The sequence below is a fragment of the Peromyscus leucopus genome, chromosome 2, assembly GCF_004664715.2.
Source record: "Peromyscus leucopus breed LL Stock chromosome 2, UCI_PerLeu_2.1, whole genome shotgun sequence".
Taxonomy (NCBI): Eukaryota; Metazoa; Chordata; class Mammalia; order Rodentia; family Cricetidae; genus Peromyscus; species Peromyscus leucopus.
This window is the reverse complement of record NC_051064.1, coordinates 111,790,995-111,809,632: the sequence shown is the minus strand read 5'-3', so window position 1 is coordinate 111,809,632 and position 18,638 is coordinate 111,790,995. Positions and strand designations below refer to the sequence as shown.

Sequence of the window (18,638 nt, the reverse complement as noted above, 5' to 3'; positions counted from 1 at the left end):
CTGGCTGGCGACTCTTGACTCCACCCTTCTCCTTCCCATCATCCTTAGTTTGGTCTCCCCACCTATACTTCCTACCCAGCTGCTGGCTAATCAGTGTTTTATTAAACCAATTTGAGTGACAAATCTTTACAGTGTACAGAGGATTATTCCACAGCAAGGGGGAATATGTGCACATCTGAAGAGCAGAGGACAACTTATGGAGTCTGCTCCTTCCCCCACCCCACCCCCAACCCCCATGTGGGTTCTGGGGATTCAAACTCAGGTTGCCAGGGTTGGTGGCAAGTGCCTTCACCGGATGAGCCATCTCCTCTAGCCCTCTACTTTGTGGGAGGGAGTGTCTCAAGCCCAGATCTTGCCATTTTGGCTAGTCTTGCTTGTCAGGTTACTCAAGAAAGAAATCCTGCTGGGCAGTGGCAATGTATGCCTTTAATGCCAGCACTCGGAAGGTAGAGGCAGGTGGATCACTTGAGTTCGCGGACAGCCAGGGCTACACAGAGAAACCTTGTCTCTAAAAACCAAAAAAAAGAAAGAAAGAAAATTATATTCTGTTTCTCCTGAGATTACAGGGGAGCTGTAATGCCCACCTAGATTTTATATGGGTTCTGGGATCCAAACTCTGGTCACCACACTTGTGCAGCAAGCACTTTAACCACTGAGCCCTCTCTCCAGCCCTCCTGTCTGTATTTATCAGCATCCAGGTCTTCCACAATCCCACTAGAATGATCATCAAACTTTGCTTACAGCCTTCTGGGACTCACCAACTCCACGCTCCGCCACACACCTCCTGCAAAGTTCCCAAGGCCCACAAACCACGTAGTCAGGCCTGTGACAGCAAGGGTGCTGTTCCTGATGCCATTTTTCTGTATTTGTGACACATCCTCTACCAGAATGCCTAAAACAGTTTAAGGGACTGTTGCCAGTGAAGTTAGGGTCAGGCCTGGGACCCTGCAAACCTAGGACACTAGGTTCAGCCACCCTCTTCAGTAGGTGAATTAATACAGACAAATAATAGTGACAAACCAAGAAAGGAGATTTATTCACTATGGCTACATTGGGAAGAGAAACAAAGAGATCCAGAGGCAGCTCCCTCAGCTCCCGAAAGTCCATCTTCTAGGTCCTGTCATGAAGTTTGGTTTAAATAGGAGGCAGGCGTTTGCACAGCTGAGGTCAGTCTGTATTCTCACCAGTAGTCGGCCCATCTCTGTCTTTACTCCGTCTCATCTGCAAGGTGATGAGTTGCCAGAACGATGTCAGATCTCTTCCTCAGAGACCAGTTCTTCCTCTGATTTTAGCCTTTTCCTTCTACTATGAGATTCCTGGGGGAATTCCAGTTTTGGGGGGACTATTTTTTTTTCAGTAGTGAAAAGCAGGACAGACAGAGGTGTCGCTTTAGACTAGTGCATTCTTGGCAGATGTTACAGAAGGAAGGAGTTGCTCTGGTTCCGGGAATACCGTCTGTCAGTGACAGGGAAGGCAGAGTGGTAGAAGTGACTCACATCTGTAACAACAGGAACAGCAGTCTCCTTACTCTGAGTGCAGTGAGAAAGCAGAGAACTTGGACCCAAACTGGAACTCGGCTTTAGACCTACAGGGCTTAGCTGTCCTCCTCTTATGCCCAAAAGTTCTATGCTCACCACTATCACCAATTGAAAACCAACTATTTAAATGAATAGACAATAGGGGCGCATTTATTTAATTCATATTTATTATTTAATTCCTTTAATTCATATTTAAACCATAGTGGTTTTATTTGGAGGGAGTTGCACAATGTCACTCTCAACCTCCTAAGAGTCTAAGACAAAGAGTCTTGGGCCTCCCTCACCAGGGTAGCAATCACTCCTGAGGGCTCATGACCTAAGCACCTCCAAAGGTTCTATCTCAGAGCACCATCACTTGGGGTATTAGGATTTTAACATGTGTTTGAAGAGACAGAGATCTTTAAGACCATAACACCTGTGTGCTACCTAACTGTTGTCTGTAAATGACTGTATTGGTAGACATTTTTAGGTGAAGTGAGCCACAAAACGTATGTAAAGTGCCGAGTATTCTTACCGTTTACTGTGGACTTTAGTATGCCAACTGTCTGTGGTGCTTAATTTTGGTTGTAAATGTGCTTGGATTAAGCCATGCCTAGGAAATAAGGAAAGAATACTCTAGGTATAAATTTGAGGGCATTTCCATAGAGGATTAACTAAGTGGGCGATAACCCTCCCAGTTTGGGTGGCATTGTTTCATCGGGTGGTAGGCTGATTTTAAAGGGGGTAAAGAGAGAGCCAGTAACTCAGGTATTCTCCCTGTCTCTAGTTCCAGGCCACCATGATAGGGATACATGCCCTCCAGGTTCATTGGCCCAAACTTTCAAAACTGAACCAAAGAAATCTTCCTTCCCTTAAATTATTTTTCCCAGCTATTTTGTCTCAGTGATGAAAATTTAGCAAACACACCTTTAAAACCCAGTTTCTTAGCTGAATATTATGGTTCATACCTGTAGTCCCGGCAGTTGGAATGCTGAGGCAGGAGGATTGCTGTAACTTCAAGGCCAGCGTTGACTACAGAGTGAAACTCTCCAAACAGCACAATTAGAAACAAAACCCTTGGTTTTTCCCTGGGTGAAGTACACCACACCTTGTGTTCTATGAATATCATTGTGGATTTGAAAATGCAAAGTGGTGGCACATACCTTTAATCCTAGCACTGGGAGGCAGAGTCAGGCAGTTCTCTGAGTTCAGGACAGCCTGATCTACAAGAGTGAGTTCCAGGACAGCCAGGGCTACACAGAGAAACCTTCTCAAGCCACCACCTCCCCCCCAAAAAAAGCAAAGTCCTTCGAAAACTAAATTGGTAATCATAATAGCTAGATTTGTCGATTTGACCTAGCGGGAAGAAAGCTCCTATAGCTAATGTTAACTTTGGTATGACCCTTCATCTCTTGGTTCATCGTTAGAGGCATAAGATAGTTCCAGGCTATGAAAACTAGGGTAGAGTTTATTTTACTGGGAACAGCTTTCCTCCTCTTCAAAGCTGTGTGGTAAGTGACTAAAGAGTCCTCAAGAAAATAACTGTTAGGAGGAACCTGAGGAATTTCTGCATGACGTGGAAAGGGAGAGGAAGGAAGGTGGGAAGGAGGTTAGCATTGGCCTGGCTGACTTCGTTGTCCGCCTTGGCTTGCTGGAGCTAGAGCTATGCTGATTCTTTATTTTTTAAACAATTATTTATTTATTGTGTATAGTGTTCTGCCTGCATATATGGCTGCAGGCCTGAAGAGGGCGCCAGATCTCATTACAGATGGTTGTGAGCCGCCATGTGGTTGCTGGGTATTGAACTCAGGACCTCTGGAAGAGCAGCCAATACTCTTAACCGCTGAGCCATCTCTCCAGCTCCAAGCTGTGCTGATTTTTGTTATGCAGTTGTATGTTTTCATTTTTGTCCTTCATAGCAAACTGGTATGATTATTAGGTAATAAAAAATGGAACTGAAACCCAGAACTTACTATCTTTGATCATTTCCTCCTGTATAACTCCTTCCCAAGCAGACAATCTCTAAGTCTTGGTGTTATGAGAAATTGGCCTATGGGTAACTAAAGTCTTGTTTTATTTTTTCCTTGCTATATATTTCCCATGTGACCATGGTTAATATTTTTATTTTCATCAAGTTTTATTGGCTTCCTTATTGTTGACAGACTTATAAATATCACTCTTCATTTTGAATCCCAGCTTCTTGAATTGCTGTTCTGTTTTGTTTGGTTTGTTTTTTTGTGACAGGGTTTCTCTGTTTAACAGTCCTAGCTGTCCTGGCACTTGCTCTGTAGACCAGGCTAGCCTCCAACTCATGGAGATCCACCTGCCTCTGCCTCCCTAGTGCTGGGATTAAAGGTGTGCGCCACCACCGCCTGGCTGAATTGCTGTTTTTTGATTCTGTATTATGGTAGATAACATGGTTCACTCTTAACAGTATTGGTCAGTATTTGTTCATTTCTTTTGTACTTTGATGCTGGTAAGTTCAGTATATTCTTTTTCCTCCCAGGTTTTCTGTGCTTCCTGCTGTAGCCTGAAATGCAAACTGCTATACATGGACCGAAAGGAAGCTAGAGTGTGTGTAATCTGTCATTCAGTGCTAATGAATGGTAAGTATTGAAACAGATTGATGCAGTCACTGCGACAGAGTAAGAATTCCTGTGAAGAGTCTCCCTTCCCCGCCTTTCTTTACTATTGGTTCACCTTCTCAAATGCCGTAACTGTAACTGAAAATCTTGAGCTTAATCTCCATGTTTTGAAAGTATGTTAGCATTTCAGGTTTCCCATGTTAAATTTAGTGAGTAAATACTAAAGCTGGATAAGTTCTGTGGGAAGAATGAAGTCCTTTGAGAAGATGGTGTCCCTGTCAGATGATTGGAGAGGTGTGGGCTGGGGTGCCTTTGACTACATGGCTATAAGATACTAAAATTGAGACAAGGTTCTCCTTCCCAGAACTTTCACAGTACTTTAGAATACATTTTTAATAATACCTCACTTCATTCATTTTGTTAGAAATAAATGTTTTAGCACCAAGTAGAAATTTAGTATCAAATAGAAATATTAGTATTTAGTATCAAGTAGAAATTTGTAGTTTTTTTGCCAGTTGCTTCTTCAAAACACTTTTTATGTGGGGGAAGAATATAGCCAAGGGAAGGAAGATAAAACTTAATCATTGTTCATCTTTTATGGGACTAGAAATAAATCCATGGACATTTTAGTTAAAAAAAACAAAAATACCAAAACCAAAATCCTTGAGTATTCTTGTGAAAAAAATACAGTAAAACTTACCAGGTGATAGTATTTTCTCTTTGAATGTGTCTTTGTACAGTTGCCAGAACAATTCCAAGTAGACGGTGTTGAAACGGGACACCGTTGCTGCCTGTGTCCCAGTAGTGGCGTCCTGGAGACTGGAATTTATCTGCTCTTAGATCTTCCTGCTCTGTCTGTCTGCATTGCTCATAGTGATGTTTTCCTGTTGCTGGCTTGTTAACCTATGCATGTCAGTTAATCTGATCTGTTCTAATATCCTATGATCTACCCAGTTTCCTCCCATTTCTGAATTCTTAGAATTTTGATGAAACATGAATCATTCTCTCTACTCTTAAGGATCACTGTTTGGTGGTTACTTCACTAAGATGCTCAATTGATGGTTTTTATGCTACTGCTTTCATTTTTGGACACATATCCACAGATAAGAATATACAGCTTAATTGCAATGCTTAATACCTCTTTTTATTTGATGAGGTCTTCCAACTTGATAGCATTTTTTTTAACTTTGCATAGCTAAAGATGAAGGAAATGGCAGAGGATTCATATGGAATCACTTCCTTTTTATTAAGCCCAGGAGACCCCTAGTTTTGCCAGTGTCTTTCCTCTTGCATGGCTTAGCCTGGTCTCTTTCTGAGTATTTAATTTGATGCTTTTCAATGTTCCTCTTTTCCCTTTCTCCTGTTCTCTTCCTCCCTCTTCCTGCCAGAGCTTTTGAATGAGCATAGCTTTTGTTACTAGCCTTAGAGGAGAGAAGTCTTCAACATAAATATTCCAAGTCTTTTGGATCATTCTTTGATGTTGAATGAGGGTGTTTTGTTTTTGTTTTTGTCTTTGTTTTAAAGGTATTTTATTAAAAATTGGGTAGTTTCTATTCCTAGGTATATATTACCTGCAACTCAAAAATAAAATTTTGATGTCTTTGGTTTCTGTAGCTCCATCCATCCTATTTACTTTTAGAGACAGTGTTGATATATGTCAGTTAATAAGATTACAGGTACATAGGCTCTTAATGTATTTGTGATCATACTGGTTGATCACTTATATGCTATTGGCACATTTTCATGTTCAAGTAGGTCCTGTGCTTTTGAGACACACGAAGAATGTGCAGTGGTTTACTGTTGGACACTTTTATACAGGTGATCACTTATATGCTATTGGCACATTTTCATGTTCAAGTAGGTCCTGTGCTTTTGAGACACACAAAGAATGTGCAGTGGTTTACTGTTGGACACTTTTATACAGGTGATGGCTGTATTAAAGATAAATCACAGCAATACTGAGATGTATACTCCTAAGCTTTAGGCATCTGAATTTTTCAAATGAGATTTTTATCTCAGCTAAAAAGAGCCTGAAGATCTAAAAATAAGACTAAAACAGTCATACAATGGAATTATATTTTTTTTAGTCCCTGTATTAAACCAGAAATGCCTAAAGGCTATCTGACGTTGTATTCCTCCATCTTAAGAAATACATGGTCTCCTTAAAAAATAAATAAATAAATAAATAAATAAATAAGGCAAATAAACCTATAGGTCTAGTCCTTAACTAGCAACCTCTACCAATATTCCTGGAGTTATTATTTTTAAATATTTTATCTTTTTTTAAATCCAATCAAATAATTTGCTTAGCTAAATGGTCTCTCCTGTTGAATAAAACCATCTATCTCCTGAATACCTTCACTAGCTGGAAGAGAGACGTACTGGGAATGTTAATGAGGACAAGCTGCATTATTATCCAATATTGTCAAGGTCTTGATGTCCATATTTTGCAATCCATTCACATTGATTGTGTCTGTATTTGCTTTAGCTCAAGCCTGGGAGAACATGATGAGTACCTCGAGCCAGAGCCCTAACCCTAACAACCCTGCTGAGTACTGTTCTACCATCCCTCCCTTGCAGCAAGCTCAGGCCTCAGGAGCTCTGAGCTCTCCACCTCCCACTGTGATGGTGCCTGTGGGAGTTTTAAAGCACCCTGGAACAGAAGGTAGGGGATCATGTGCTCTTCTCTCCTTTTCTTCACCAAGCTCCTCTGAAAGGTGCTGATGTGGCTTTATAGCACCACTCTTTAAATCTCTACAGCTAAGTCTCTTTGGGTAGTTATTAAAATAGAAGACCGAGATGAGAAATATGTCAAGAGTATATGTGAGCAAGTAAAAAAATACCGTATTGCCTGATATTTTGGAGGGACCTCTGAAAGCATGTCCATTTCCCCGCCACCTTGAGAATGACTAATTACACACCCTATACCTGACAAGAGTTGTAGACTTTGAACCCATCCTAGAAAGTCCTAGATTCAGGCTACTTAAATGTTCTTGGTAAGAGTTTGCCAGGTGGTGAAAATGAGCCTTCTTCCTGCTGACCAAACCATTCTGGTACTGCTTTCAGGAATAGACATTGCCATATTCTCTTTTTGTGAGTAATTTATCCATTATAAAATATGAAAATATTATCTCATATATAGATCTTTAAATCCAGGACTTTAATTCTGACTATATCATATGATTATATCATATAGTCTCAACTTTTGGGAGTTGTTACTTCCTTATGATTATGATAGTGTCAGATGAAAGGTACACTATAAATTTAAAAGAATATGAATAATAAAAATAACAATTACATATTTCTTTAAAATGACCTTGTCAAGATCAATCTATCTTCTAATTTGATGTCTGTTCACATAGTGTATTCCCTTTCCCTTGTTCAGTGTTCCTTCCCTTTTGAAGATCAGGCCTCTATTGAGGTTATCGCTCTTCCCGCGTCTCCTCTTTCAGATCATCCCTCAGTGGAAAAGCCTTTTATTTTTGTGAGTTCAGGCTTTCTTGAAACCCTTATTCTCTTTGCTTCATTTGTCATTTTGTTGTTCTTTCCCAGTCTCTTTGTTTTAACCGTTCAGGCTGATTTCCAAACCTGGGTTTAAGGACATTGTTTCATCAAATGCTATTTCCGAGCTTTCCCTGTCCTTCCACTAAAGTGCAAACCAGCACCAGATCAGTCTTTTTCCTCTTCGGTTACATTGAGCCAAAGATCTGGTCAGTTTGAGCCTCAATTCTTACATGTCTGTGCCAATTCTTCCTTTATTAATCGTGGTTCTTAGTATTCTTCAGAGCATCTTTGCCCATTAGAAGTACCATATCATTTTGCAAGTATTTAATTTCTGTGGATCTCATATTTTTAGGAGCTAGGGGTTTATTTTGCTAGATTTTTTTTTCCTGCTATAAATCCATTTTCTGGTTATTTAAAACGCTTTCCACGGTTTCTGTCAGCAATGCAGAACAGACGATGTAACATAATCATAGAAGTGTCTAAGAATTACTGTATTCTAAAGCAAAACATTTTAACTTTTGCCAGGAGAAGTAAAGAATATTTAAAGAGGAATTTTTGTTAATCATAACTGTTGTCATCCAGCCACAGTTCTCCCGTATGTGATGGAAGATGATGATAAATAGGGCCTCCTTGAACCTCTGAAGTTGGTGACCTCTTCTTCTTTGCGTTAGAAACACTCTAGTGTCACATTGATGCCTGTTTTATTTTCCTGGCCCCTCAAGTGCCTCAGCCCCGAGAGCAGAGGAGAGTTTGGTTTGCTGATGGGATCTTGCCCAACGGAGAAGTTGCTGATGCAGCCAAATTAACCATGAATGGAACTTCCTCTGCAGGAACTCTGGCTGTGTCACATGACCCAGTCAAGCCTGTAACCACCAGCCCTCTGCCAGCAGAGGTAAGACACCAGGAGGGCACTGAAAGTCACACTGCTCTGCTCAGCGTGGTGCTGTCTGTCTCCTTCTTAAGTTGAATGACTTCTTGGGAAACCCTGTGTTCATTTGTGTCTGTGTGCAAGTAAAATAAACATGGCAAAATTAGCTGCTCTTGTTTGCTTTATATTTGGAAGTTTTTTTTCAGGGGCAAGATTTTCAGATGTGCTCAGGCTGCTGCTGTAGGGAGAGGCCAAGCTTAAAAGGTGTCAAGATCCCTAGATACGTTGGTTTTCAGATCATGTTCCTGGGTTCTGTAGTGGCCTCTCTGGAGTATTTGGAGGAAGGGTGGAGCAGTGTCAAATAGCTAAGGAGCTACCCAGTTTGTCTTCAAGCATCTCTCCTTGTTTAACCTGTTGTTTCCACTTAAGATTTTCTAAATGATTAAAGTTTAAATAAACTGATAAGTCATTTGCCTCCTCAATAGTTTACCTGGAGATACTAGCTATTATTACTGTGTCTTCACTTTCATATCTGTAGAAGCCAGTTACAGTTTTGGAACTAATGGGATTATTTTTTCCCTTGAGACCTAATATTCAGAAGCATAGAAACACCAGCTCCTTTTTATTTATTTATTTATTTGTTGTTGTTGAGGCATAGAAGATTGGCTCTAGGACCTTGTAAATGACAGACAAAAAAGTTCTACCACTGAGTGATCTACCCAGTTCTTTTGAAATCCTTATTCTGGAATGGAGCTTGCTAAGTTGCCCAGGCCGGACTTGATCTCACTCTCAGCCCAGGCAGGCCTTGAACTTTCCATCTTCCTGCCTCAGCTTCCTGAATATTTGGGATTATATTCCTGTGCCAGCAGCCCTGGCTTTTTCATATTTAATTAGAGGATAAGAGTCTGAATGCATTTTTTATGAAACCTTTTAGAGTAGTTTCCCATTCATAGCAAACTGGGCAGAATACTAAACTGGGCATAGTAATACATGCCTTTAATTCCAGCACTCAGGAGTCAGAGTTCGAAATAAGCTGTCTACATAGTTCCAGGATAGCCAGAGCTACATAGTAAGGCTGTTTCAAAACAAACAAACAACAAAACAGGAAAATACAGAGATTTCTCACATTCCCCCTGTCCTCATATGCTATCCATCATTATCAGAGTCTCTCCCAGAATGAAACAGTTGGTACATTTGGTGAGCCTGCATCATGATCACCCAGAGACCACAGTTAACATTAGGGTTGGATAAAGTTTGTACTTACAATTTTCCAGAAAATTGTTACTGATTTATATTTATATTCAGAACTTGTGCAGATATTTATCTCTATATTATCTGCAGACTTCGTAATAATTGTAATTGCATGTTGTTAAGATTGACTGAGCTGGGTCTGGGGCTGTAGCACAGTTGGTAAAATGCTTGCCTCTCATGCATAAAGCCCTGGGTTCAATTCCCATCACCACATAAACTGAGCATTGTATTGAATACTTGTGTTCCCAGCACTTGGTTTGAAGAGGTAGGAGGATCAGGAGTTAAAGTCATCCTTAGCTATTAGTGAGTTTGAGGACAGCCTGGGCTAGCGATCCTATCTCAGAAATACAAGAGGCAGCTGGGTATGGTGGTACACATCTTTAATACCAGCACTTGGGAGGCAGAGGCAGGTAGACCTTTATGAGTTTGAGGCCAGCCTTGTCTACATAGCGAGTTCCAGGACAGCCAGGGCTACATAGACCAATGTCTCAAAAAAAGAGTAAATTTCAATTTTTTGCCCAAATTCTTACTTACATTTTAATTATATTTTACTAAAGACTTATATTCACTAATGTTCACAATGATGATTGCTTCTTCTAGGCTGATATTTCTCTATTCTCTGGGAGCATAACTCAGGTTGGAAGTCCTGTTGGAAGTGCAATGAACCTTATTCCTGAAGATGGCCTTCCCCCCATCCTCATCTCCACTGGTGTGAAAGGAGGTAAGGAGACTTCTGTGCAGAAACAGAATAGTTATATATGCCCGTGTTGCTTCTGTTTAAGGAAAGGATGATTGAGTGATGGTCATCCTTCTATCTAACAACAAATGCAACACCTCAGTGCCATGAAAGCAGTTGCAGCTGTGACTGTTTGCTCTTGTGTAGCTGCTGATGTTTTTTGATATAAGGTCATTTTCAGTCTCTGGAAGGGTATTTCAAAGGTCATCATACTCAAGAGTTGCTTGTGATTCTAGAGTACAACCTGGTACCCTCAGGACATTAATTTAGCTTTGTTTTTGAAGTGTGATGATACCTTCAGGAAGATACACGAGGACTTAAGTAGCAGTTTGCTGTTAAAAGTATCTTTTAGCTGGGTGTGGTAGCACAGACTTGTAATATGTTTTAATTAGATAAATATACAAAAGCAGTTTTCGTTCTTGGTAGAAGACAGTATAGCCAACTGAAGTTAACAGATACAAGCTTTATCAAAACAGAACCTAGTATCTGACTTTCTTTATTAATAAAACAAACCACTATAATTTCCTATTAAACTAAAATTTATTAAAATAACCCAAATTTGTGCTTAACACAGCAACCATCTTAACAAAAACGTGTTGTAGGGAATCTTGGTAAGGGAACAAAGGTGTAACACAGCTGAAGAATGCTGTGCTGAGCCGGGACAGTGGCATTCGGTGCATCACATCAGCATCCGGTCAGCATTCCCTTTCCAGGCCAAGGACTGCTAACAATAGTTTCTTTGCTCTTTTTTTCTGATTTCTGCAACCTCATACTTCCTATCTTTAATCTTTGTTTGTTTGTTGTTTTTTTGAGACAGGGTTTCTCTGTGTTGCCCTGGCTGTCCTGGAACTTGTTCTGGAGATCAGGCTGGCCTTGAACTCACAGAGATCCACCTGCCTCTGTCTCCCAAGTGCTGGGATTAAAGGCGTGCACCATCACCTTTCAGCTGTCTTTTATCTTTTGCACTGTTGCCTGCATGTGTTTATATGTACCATGTGCCTGCCCGGTGCTCACGGAAGCCAGGAGGGTCTCCTGGAAGTGGAGTTTACTTCAGTTGAGAGCTGCCGTGTGGATGCTGGGAGCCGAACCCAGGTCTTCTGCAAGAGTTACAGGTGCACTTGAACTCTGAGCTGTCTCTCTGGCCTCAGTCATTTATCTTAACATACACAGATCTTTATAACCATCTTTCATTTCCTCTTGTAACTTCACTTCTAATATATTACATGTTATTTACAGGTTATTTTTTATACGTCTGTGCTTTTCCTTTGTTATGGAGTAATGGGAGGAAAATGAACTTTATAGTGGGCAAAACATTCATCCCCTTTGAACTATTTTTAACTAAATTCTGGTCTACTTTTTGTTTGTTAAGTTTTTTTTTTTTTTTTTTTTTTTTTGAGACAGTGTTTCTCTGTGTAGCCCTGGCTGTCCTGGAACTCATGCTATAGACCAGGCTGGCCTCGAACACAGAGATCTGCCTGCCTCTGCCTCCCAAATGCTGAGATTAAAGGCCACCACTACCTGGCTACTCTGGTCTATTTTTTCAAAGTGAGGTAACTATGCCTTTTTAAGAGTCATTGTGGCCATTAAGTCAGTTTACATACCTTTTGTCTATAGCAAGAACCTGACAGCAATCAAGTTGGCATTAATTATTACTTTCTCTTTCATCTGTTTGAAAGACTTCAGCCTTTCAACTGTCTCAGTATTATTTTAGGATGCCTGCAAAGTAACACCTTGGTGTTTTCTCTATTCTGTTATTCTTTTAGACGTTTCTCTATAAACACTTTCCTCACTTACTGGAGATAAACTAAGTCTGATTGTTTCACTTAGACCATGAAGTCATTAGTCTTGACTCATGCTTGTAAACGCTGCTCCTCAATGGGGCTCGTCCTGTGGAAGTTTTGTGTGTGTTCTGTGCCATCAAGTGCAGCTGATCCAGCTAGCTCAGCACTGTTTGGTTGTCACGATCCTTTGCTTCTTTACCAGGACTCCCTAGAACATGGTTTTGTTAATAAGAAGGTTGCTCTGTAAGTGAAATTTTGGGTCATTTATTTTGTTTGTTTATTTTGAGACAGGGTCTCACTATGTAGCTCTGGGTAACCTGTAACTCACTACACAGACTAGGGTGGCCTTGAACTCAAAAAGATCCACCTGTCTCTCCCTCCTGATCTGCTGGGATTAAAGATGTGTGCCACCACACCTGGCTAGGTTATTTTTATGTCTTAGTTTAAGAAAGATTGTAATAGTTTAATTTATTATTAAAAGAAGTTGTATTGCTAGGCTCTGTTTTGATATTACAAATATCTTTGTAATATCATTACATTGATATTACAAATATTCTCTTCACTAGAATTTTGCAATTTTTTATTTTACTGGAATAACTTAATAAAAAATTAAATCACTTAATATTTTTCTTTCAAATACATATTTTCATTGCTAGGAAGGTATTTTCTACTATATCCCCCCAAAAAACAGTTTATATTTCTTTTGATCAGTGAAAATAGGGTTCACTTTTTCATTGTGGCTATCCTTTAGTGATATACTTTATGAGAACAGCACTGAAAATTCATTAATTCCTTTCCTTTGTCTTCAGGTTAGGTTCTCAGTGATTTTTGTTCATAGTTTTGACTTTACACTGAGATAAACACCATCTAGTACAAACTGGTCAAGAACACAGTATGTGCTTACGGGATTAGAGGAGAAACACAGAGTCAGACACTGACTTGTCTGTGCTACGGTCTGATGTGTGGCTTACTAATGGTTTTCATGCTGCGTGTACTGAGTGCTCATAGATTTAGAGGAATTATTTCAAGAAACCAATTACCTATGATAGTTTTATTTTTTGGTGCATTAAAAAAAGTAATGCTTTGTAAGGGTCAAAAATATAAAATAGTATAAAACAGAATATAGAGTAAAATAATCAGGCTCCCTCAGTACCAATTCTTGACATTCTTTCCATAGGAACTAATACTTTATAATCAGCTCTTAAAGTGTTTTGGATTATTTTAAATGTTGATCTTAAAATATTTGCTTTTTTATGAAATTTTCGTTATAATAGTTGAGCATTTTTGTTAGATAAAGAGGTGGGGCAGACTGGAAACAAACCATTTTGGGGGGAAGGTTTATGCGTAGGACAACCGTATTTTCATTCCAGCCAGAGTGAAAGGAAATGGTGAGGCCATGGGTACCAACCATGACCTGTGTCACCTGTTATAAATCAAATGCTTGTCTCTCTCCTGTGACTAATCAGCCCATTCTCCACTAGATTTCTTTCTCAGTTTGTCCCTCTCACCAATCCACTACAATGTTTTCTCTCTTACAGACTATGCTGTGGAAGAGAAACCATCACAGATTTCAGTCATGCAGCAGCTGGAGGATGGTGGCCCTGACCCACTTGTCTTTGTTTTAAATGCAAATTTATTGTCAATGGTTAAAATTGTAAATTGTAAGTTAGAATTTTTTTAACTAAAAATAATTTAAACACATAACTTTTAAAGCTTTCATCTTCTTTACACAGAAGTACTAGTTTTAAGTTGACCTTAGAAACTAGAAACACCTTTGTATTGCTTCCTTAGACGTTCTCCATTGATGAAATGGAGGTTTCTGGCTTAGTTGATAATTATACCTTTATATGTTTGGCCCGTTGTTAATGTCATCCACTTTTCCTTCCAGAATCACATTTAAGTATAATTTTGCTTGAAATTTCAGTTTACCACATCAGCTTATAAATTACAATTAGAGATTAGCTAACTCTCCATCTGAGGGCAGAAGCCATCCTGCACTTTTTTTTTTAAATTTATTTATTTATTATATATACATATGCCAGAAAGGGACACCAGATCTCATTATAGATGGTTGTGAGCCACCATGTGGGTGTTGGGATTTGAACTCAGGACCTCTGGAAGAGCAGCCAGTGCTCTTAACATCTGAGCCATCTCTCCAGCCCGTAATCCTGCACTTTTATCTAGTACAGTATCTTGCCCACAGAAGTTACCCACTAAATGATTATGAGATGAAGAGAGAAAGAGACACAGAGAGAGACAGACAGACAGACAGAGATTAGCCAGCTTACAATTCCTGAAACACCTTAAAACAGTGGATTAATTGGAGGGCTGGGGAGCTATCTTACTTAAAGTGTTTGCTGTGAAAGCATGAGAGCCTGAGTTTGATCCCAGCGTACACACACACACACACACACACACACACACACACACACACACACACACACATACACACACACACACACACACATACACACACATACACATACACACACACTCACATACACACACATACACACACACATATACACACACATACACACACACATATACACACACATACACACACACATACACACACACACTCACATACACACACATACACACACATACATACACACACACACACTCACATACACACACATGCACACACACACTCACATACACACACATACACACACACACTCACATACACACACACATACACACACACCACACCACACACACACACACACACACATACACACACATACACACACACATACACACACATACACACACATACACACACACACATACACACACACTCACATACACACACATACACACACACATATACACACACATACACACACACATACACACACACATACACACACATACACACACATACACACACACTCACATACACACACATGCACACACACACTCACATACACACACATACACACACACTCACATACACACACATACACACACACCACACCACACACACACACACACACACACACACACACACACACACACACACACACGAGGAGAAGGAGCCAGGTGCAGCAATTCCCAGCATTGGAGAAGCAGATACGGGGACCTCTAGGGCTTTCTGTCAGTCCAGTGCAGCTGAATTGGCGAGCTTTGTGTTTACTGAGGGAACCTATCTCAGAAATAAGGTGGAAAACATTTGAAGACACCCAGCATCCCTCTGTGGCACATGAATATGTGTGCACACACATGAATAGGACTTAGTACTTCCTAATTAGGTACACAAAGTAGTGATTTTCATACAAAAAGAAAGGGATTTCTTACTAGTTTTGATACACATAGCGGTATGTATTAATCATTTTATTTGAATTCATTTGGGAATCCTATTATTAGGGTGCAAATGATAATGCGTCAAGGATGGGATTTTTTTTTTTGCTGCATATGGCTTGTGGCTTTTTTGGACCCTTTCTAACCTAAAGTGAAGAAATAAAAAAAGTAGTCTAGATAAGTCACAATTTGTATTGTGTAAAACCAGATAAAGTCGTCTTCTGATTATCTAGTATTTTCTCTCAGAAAGGACTATAATTAAACTAGCTAGTACATTAAAATGCGTTTTCTTTTGGCCACAACCTGAAGTTAAAGCTAAAATACTTTATTCTTTTTGTTCCTAGTCCTATATAAATAATGAAAAGTGATTTTTGTGTGTGGGTATGGTGTGCATGGAGGTGAACACACTCATGCCTGTACCTATGAATGGCAGAGGTCAATGTAAGGCATTACTCTGTATTGCTGTTCACCGTAGTTTTTGAGAGAAGGCTGCTCACTAAGCCTGGAGTTCACTAATGGGCTAGACCACTCACCAGTGAGCCTCTGGGGTCCTTCTGTACTGAGGTTACAGGCAAATGCTGTCATGGCCAGCTTTTATGTGTGTGCTGGGGATCTGAACTCAGGTCCTCCTGCTGTGCAGCAAGCTCTTTACTCGCTGATCCTTCCCTAGCCCCTGGGAAAACGGTTTTTTAAAAATAGTAACATGGAGAACTCTATCTTTGCTGTCTATTTAAGTCTTAAATGTATTTTCTTTTTCTGTTATTTCTTTTAACTTCCTTCCAATTATTTTTCTAGGTGTTGAGAAAATAACAAAAAATAAACAAGGCATTGACATGTTTTATTTTCTACAGTGACTCTTTGGCTCATGTAGTGACCATTTAAAGTTGAATTATATGGGTTTTTGTGATCTTTCATTTTTTGCTGTACTGTAACAAATTTCTGAGCATCTTTTTGAGATCAATGATTGAGAAAAATGTCTATATTTTTATTCCACCTATAGATGTGAACAGGAAGTGCTGGTGTTTCACAACCAAGGGAATGCATGCTGTGGGTCAGTCTGAGATAGTAATTTTGCTACAGTGTCTTCCAGATGAAAAGTGTTTGCCGAAGGACATCTTTAATCACTTTGTACAACTTTATCGGGATGCGTTGGCAGGTAAGAATGCTATAGAATTTTGCACCATTAGTAGATAATAAAAATTTTTGGGCTGGACGGTGGTGGTGCACGCCTTTAATCCCAGCACTTGAGAGGCAGAGGCAGGTGGATATCTGAGTTCGAGGACAGCCTGGGCTACAGAGTAAGTTCCAGGAAAGGGACCAAAGCTACACAAGGAAACCTTGTCTCAAAAAACCGAACAAAAAAAAAAAATAAAATTTTTTGAACTCAGATGTATAACAGTTGTATTAGATTTGGGAACGTGGCTTTGAACTTTGATATTTTCTAACAGTGCTGGGAACTGACCCCAGGTCCTTAGCTGTGCTAGGCAAACACTACCACTGAACTACATCCCAGCCCTCGGACTTTGATATTAGTGGCAAGCTAGAACTTGTCATAGTTTGAAAAAATTATGTATTTTATTACTTACTGTGGTTCTATTTATTTCACAAAGGATAGACTTAGAATTATAAAAAGTCTGTTGACATTGGGTGAAGAATGTTGTTATGATACTGTGAGTTATTACATTGGTATCTAGTAGAAGGAAGCATAATAATAACTCAATCATTATAACCTCCAGTTATCAGTATTTATACAGTCACAGTATAAACACTTGAATATTTATATTTTTAAAATCAATTAGCTTATATGGTTTGGAAAAGGTTATATTATTAACTATGCAATGTACAAGTAGAGGCACACTTCTAAAAACTGGACAAGGCTAAGGATGTTAATTAAAGGAAATACTAAAATTGAGAGAGAAATAATTTTATTTGACCCAGAGTGGTGGTTTATGCCTGTACTTCTAGCACTTGGAAGGCTGATGCAGGAGGATCGTGAGTTCAAGACCAATCTGAACTAATTTTTATTTATAATAACTGAAAGTCAGTAAATAATATCTACAGTTGATAGAGAACCAATACTATAAATGTACAGACCAAAACAAATAGTAAGAGGTTTTTGTTGTTTTGAGACAAGGTCTCATTATGTAGCCATGCTGACCTGGAACTTACTATGTATACCATGTAGACTTTGATCTCACAGAGATCCTTCTGCCTCTGCTTCCTGAGTACTAGGATGAGATTTTTTTGAAAAGGGTTTATTTTTGTTTTTATTCTGTGTATGCGTGTGTGTCGGTGAAAATGGGAGCAGGCACCTGTGGAAGCCAAGTGAGGGCATCGGATCCCTTGGAGCTGGAGTTACAGGTGGTTGTGAGGTGCCTGATGTGGGTCCTCTGGAAGAACAGCAGGTGTGCTTTATTACTGAGCCATCTCCAGCTCTAAAAGCGTCTTTTTTTTCCCCCTAAAGAGGATTCTTATATTTTCGATTGTGAGCCTAGCCTTTAATGGCTGAGCCATCTCTCCAGCCCCGAAAAAGGATCCTTAAGGCAAATGTGGTTGCACACTTCCCGTTAATCCCAGCCCTCAGTAGGCTAAGGCAGGAGGATGGTGAGTTCCAGACTAGCCTAGGATAAATAGTGAGACTCCCATCTCAAATAAAAAAATAGAAAAGAGAGATTGTCCTGAGGAGCAGGAGTTGTAGAGGGAAGTGAGGGTGGCTAATATAAAACTATTTTCATGTGTTATCTGATAGTATTTCATAAAGATATGAAACCATGAAGTATTCATGCTTTCTTTTTCAATTTCTTATTCAGTATATATATATATATATATATATATATATATATATATATATATATATATATATATAAAATGTGTGAGTGTGGGTGTGCCTGTGCCGAGGCCTGCTTATGGAGGTCAAAGGACACCGTTGTGGAGCCGATTCTCTCCTTTCACTTTTGTGTATGGGTCCTGAGGACCAAACTCGGGCCATCAGGCTTGAGCGGCAGGCACTCTACCCCCGGACTATCCCCTGCCATACGGTCTCAACTTTGCAATTCCCTTTGTGAGATTTGGAGCCAAAGATGTTATCGA

General features: G+C 39.7%; 1 protein-coding gene across 4 annotated transcripts in view; it reads left to right on the top strand.

Moving 5' to 3' along the window:
* Zfyve9 (zinc finger FYVE-type containing 9) overlaps nucleotides 1-18,638 on the top strand; it is a 153,584-nt gene that overhangs the window by 82,160 nt on the left and 52,786 nt on the right. For 3 of the 4 annotated variants that reach the window (XM_028888696.2, XM_028888688.2, XM_028888715.2), the window contains 6 exons: nucleotides 4,024-4,123; nucleotides 6,591-6,767; nucleotides 8,329-8,498; nucleotides 10,326-10,446; nucleotides 13,781-13,903; nucleotides 16,549-16,704. In XM_028888696.2, coding sequence (XP_028744529.1) covers nucleotides 4,024-4,123; nucleotides 6,591-6,767; nucleotides 8,329-8,498; nucleotides 10,326-10,446; nucleotides 13,781-13,903; nucleotides 16,549-16,704 — 847 coding nt within the window. The remainder of the gene's footprint in view (nucleotides 1-4,023; nucleotides 4,124-6,590; nucleotides 6,768-8,328; nucleotides 8,499-10,325; nucleotides 10,447-13,780; nucleotides 13,904-16,548; nucleotides 16,705-18,638) is intronic. The other variant, XM_028888722.2, reaches the window with a different exon arrangement.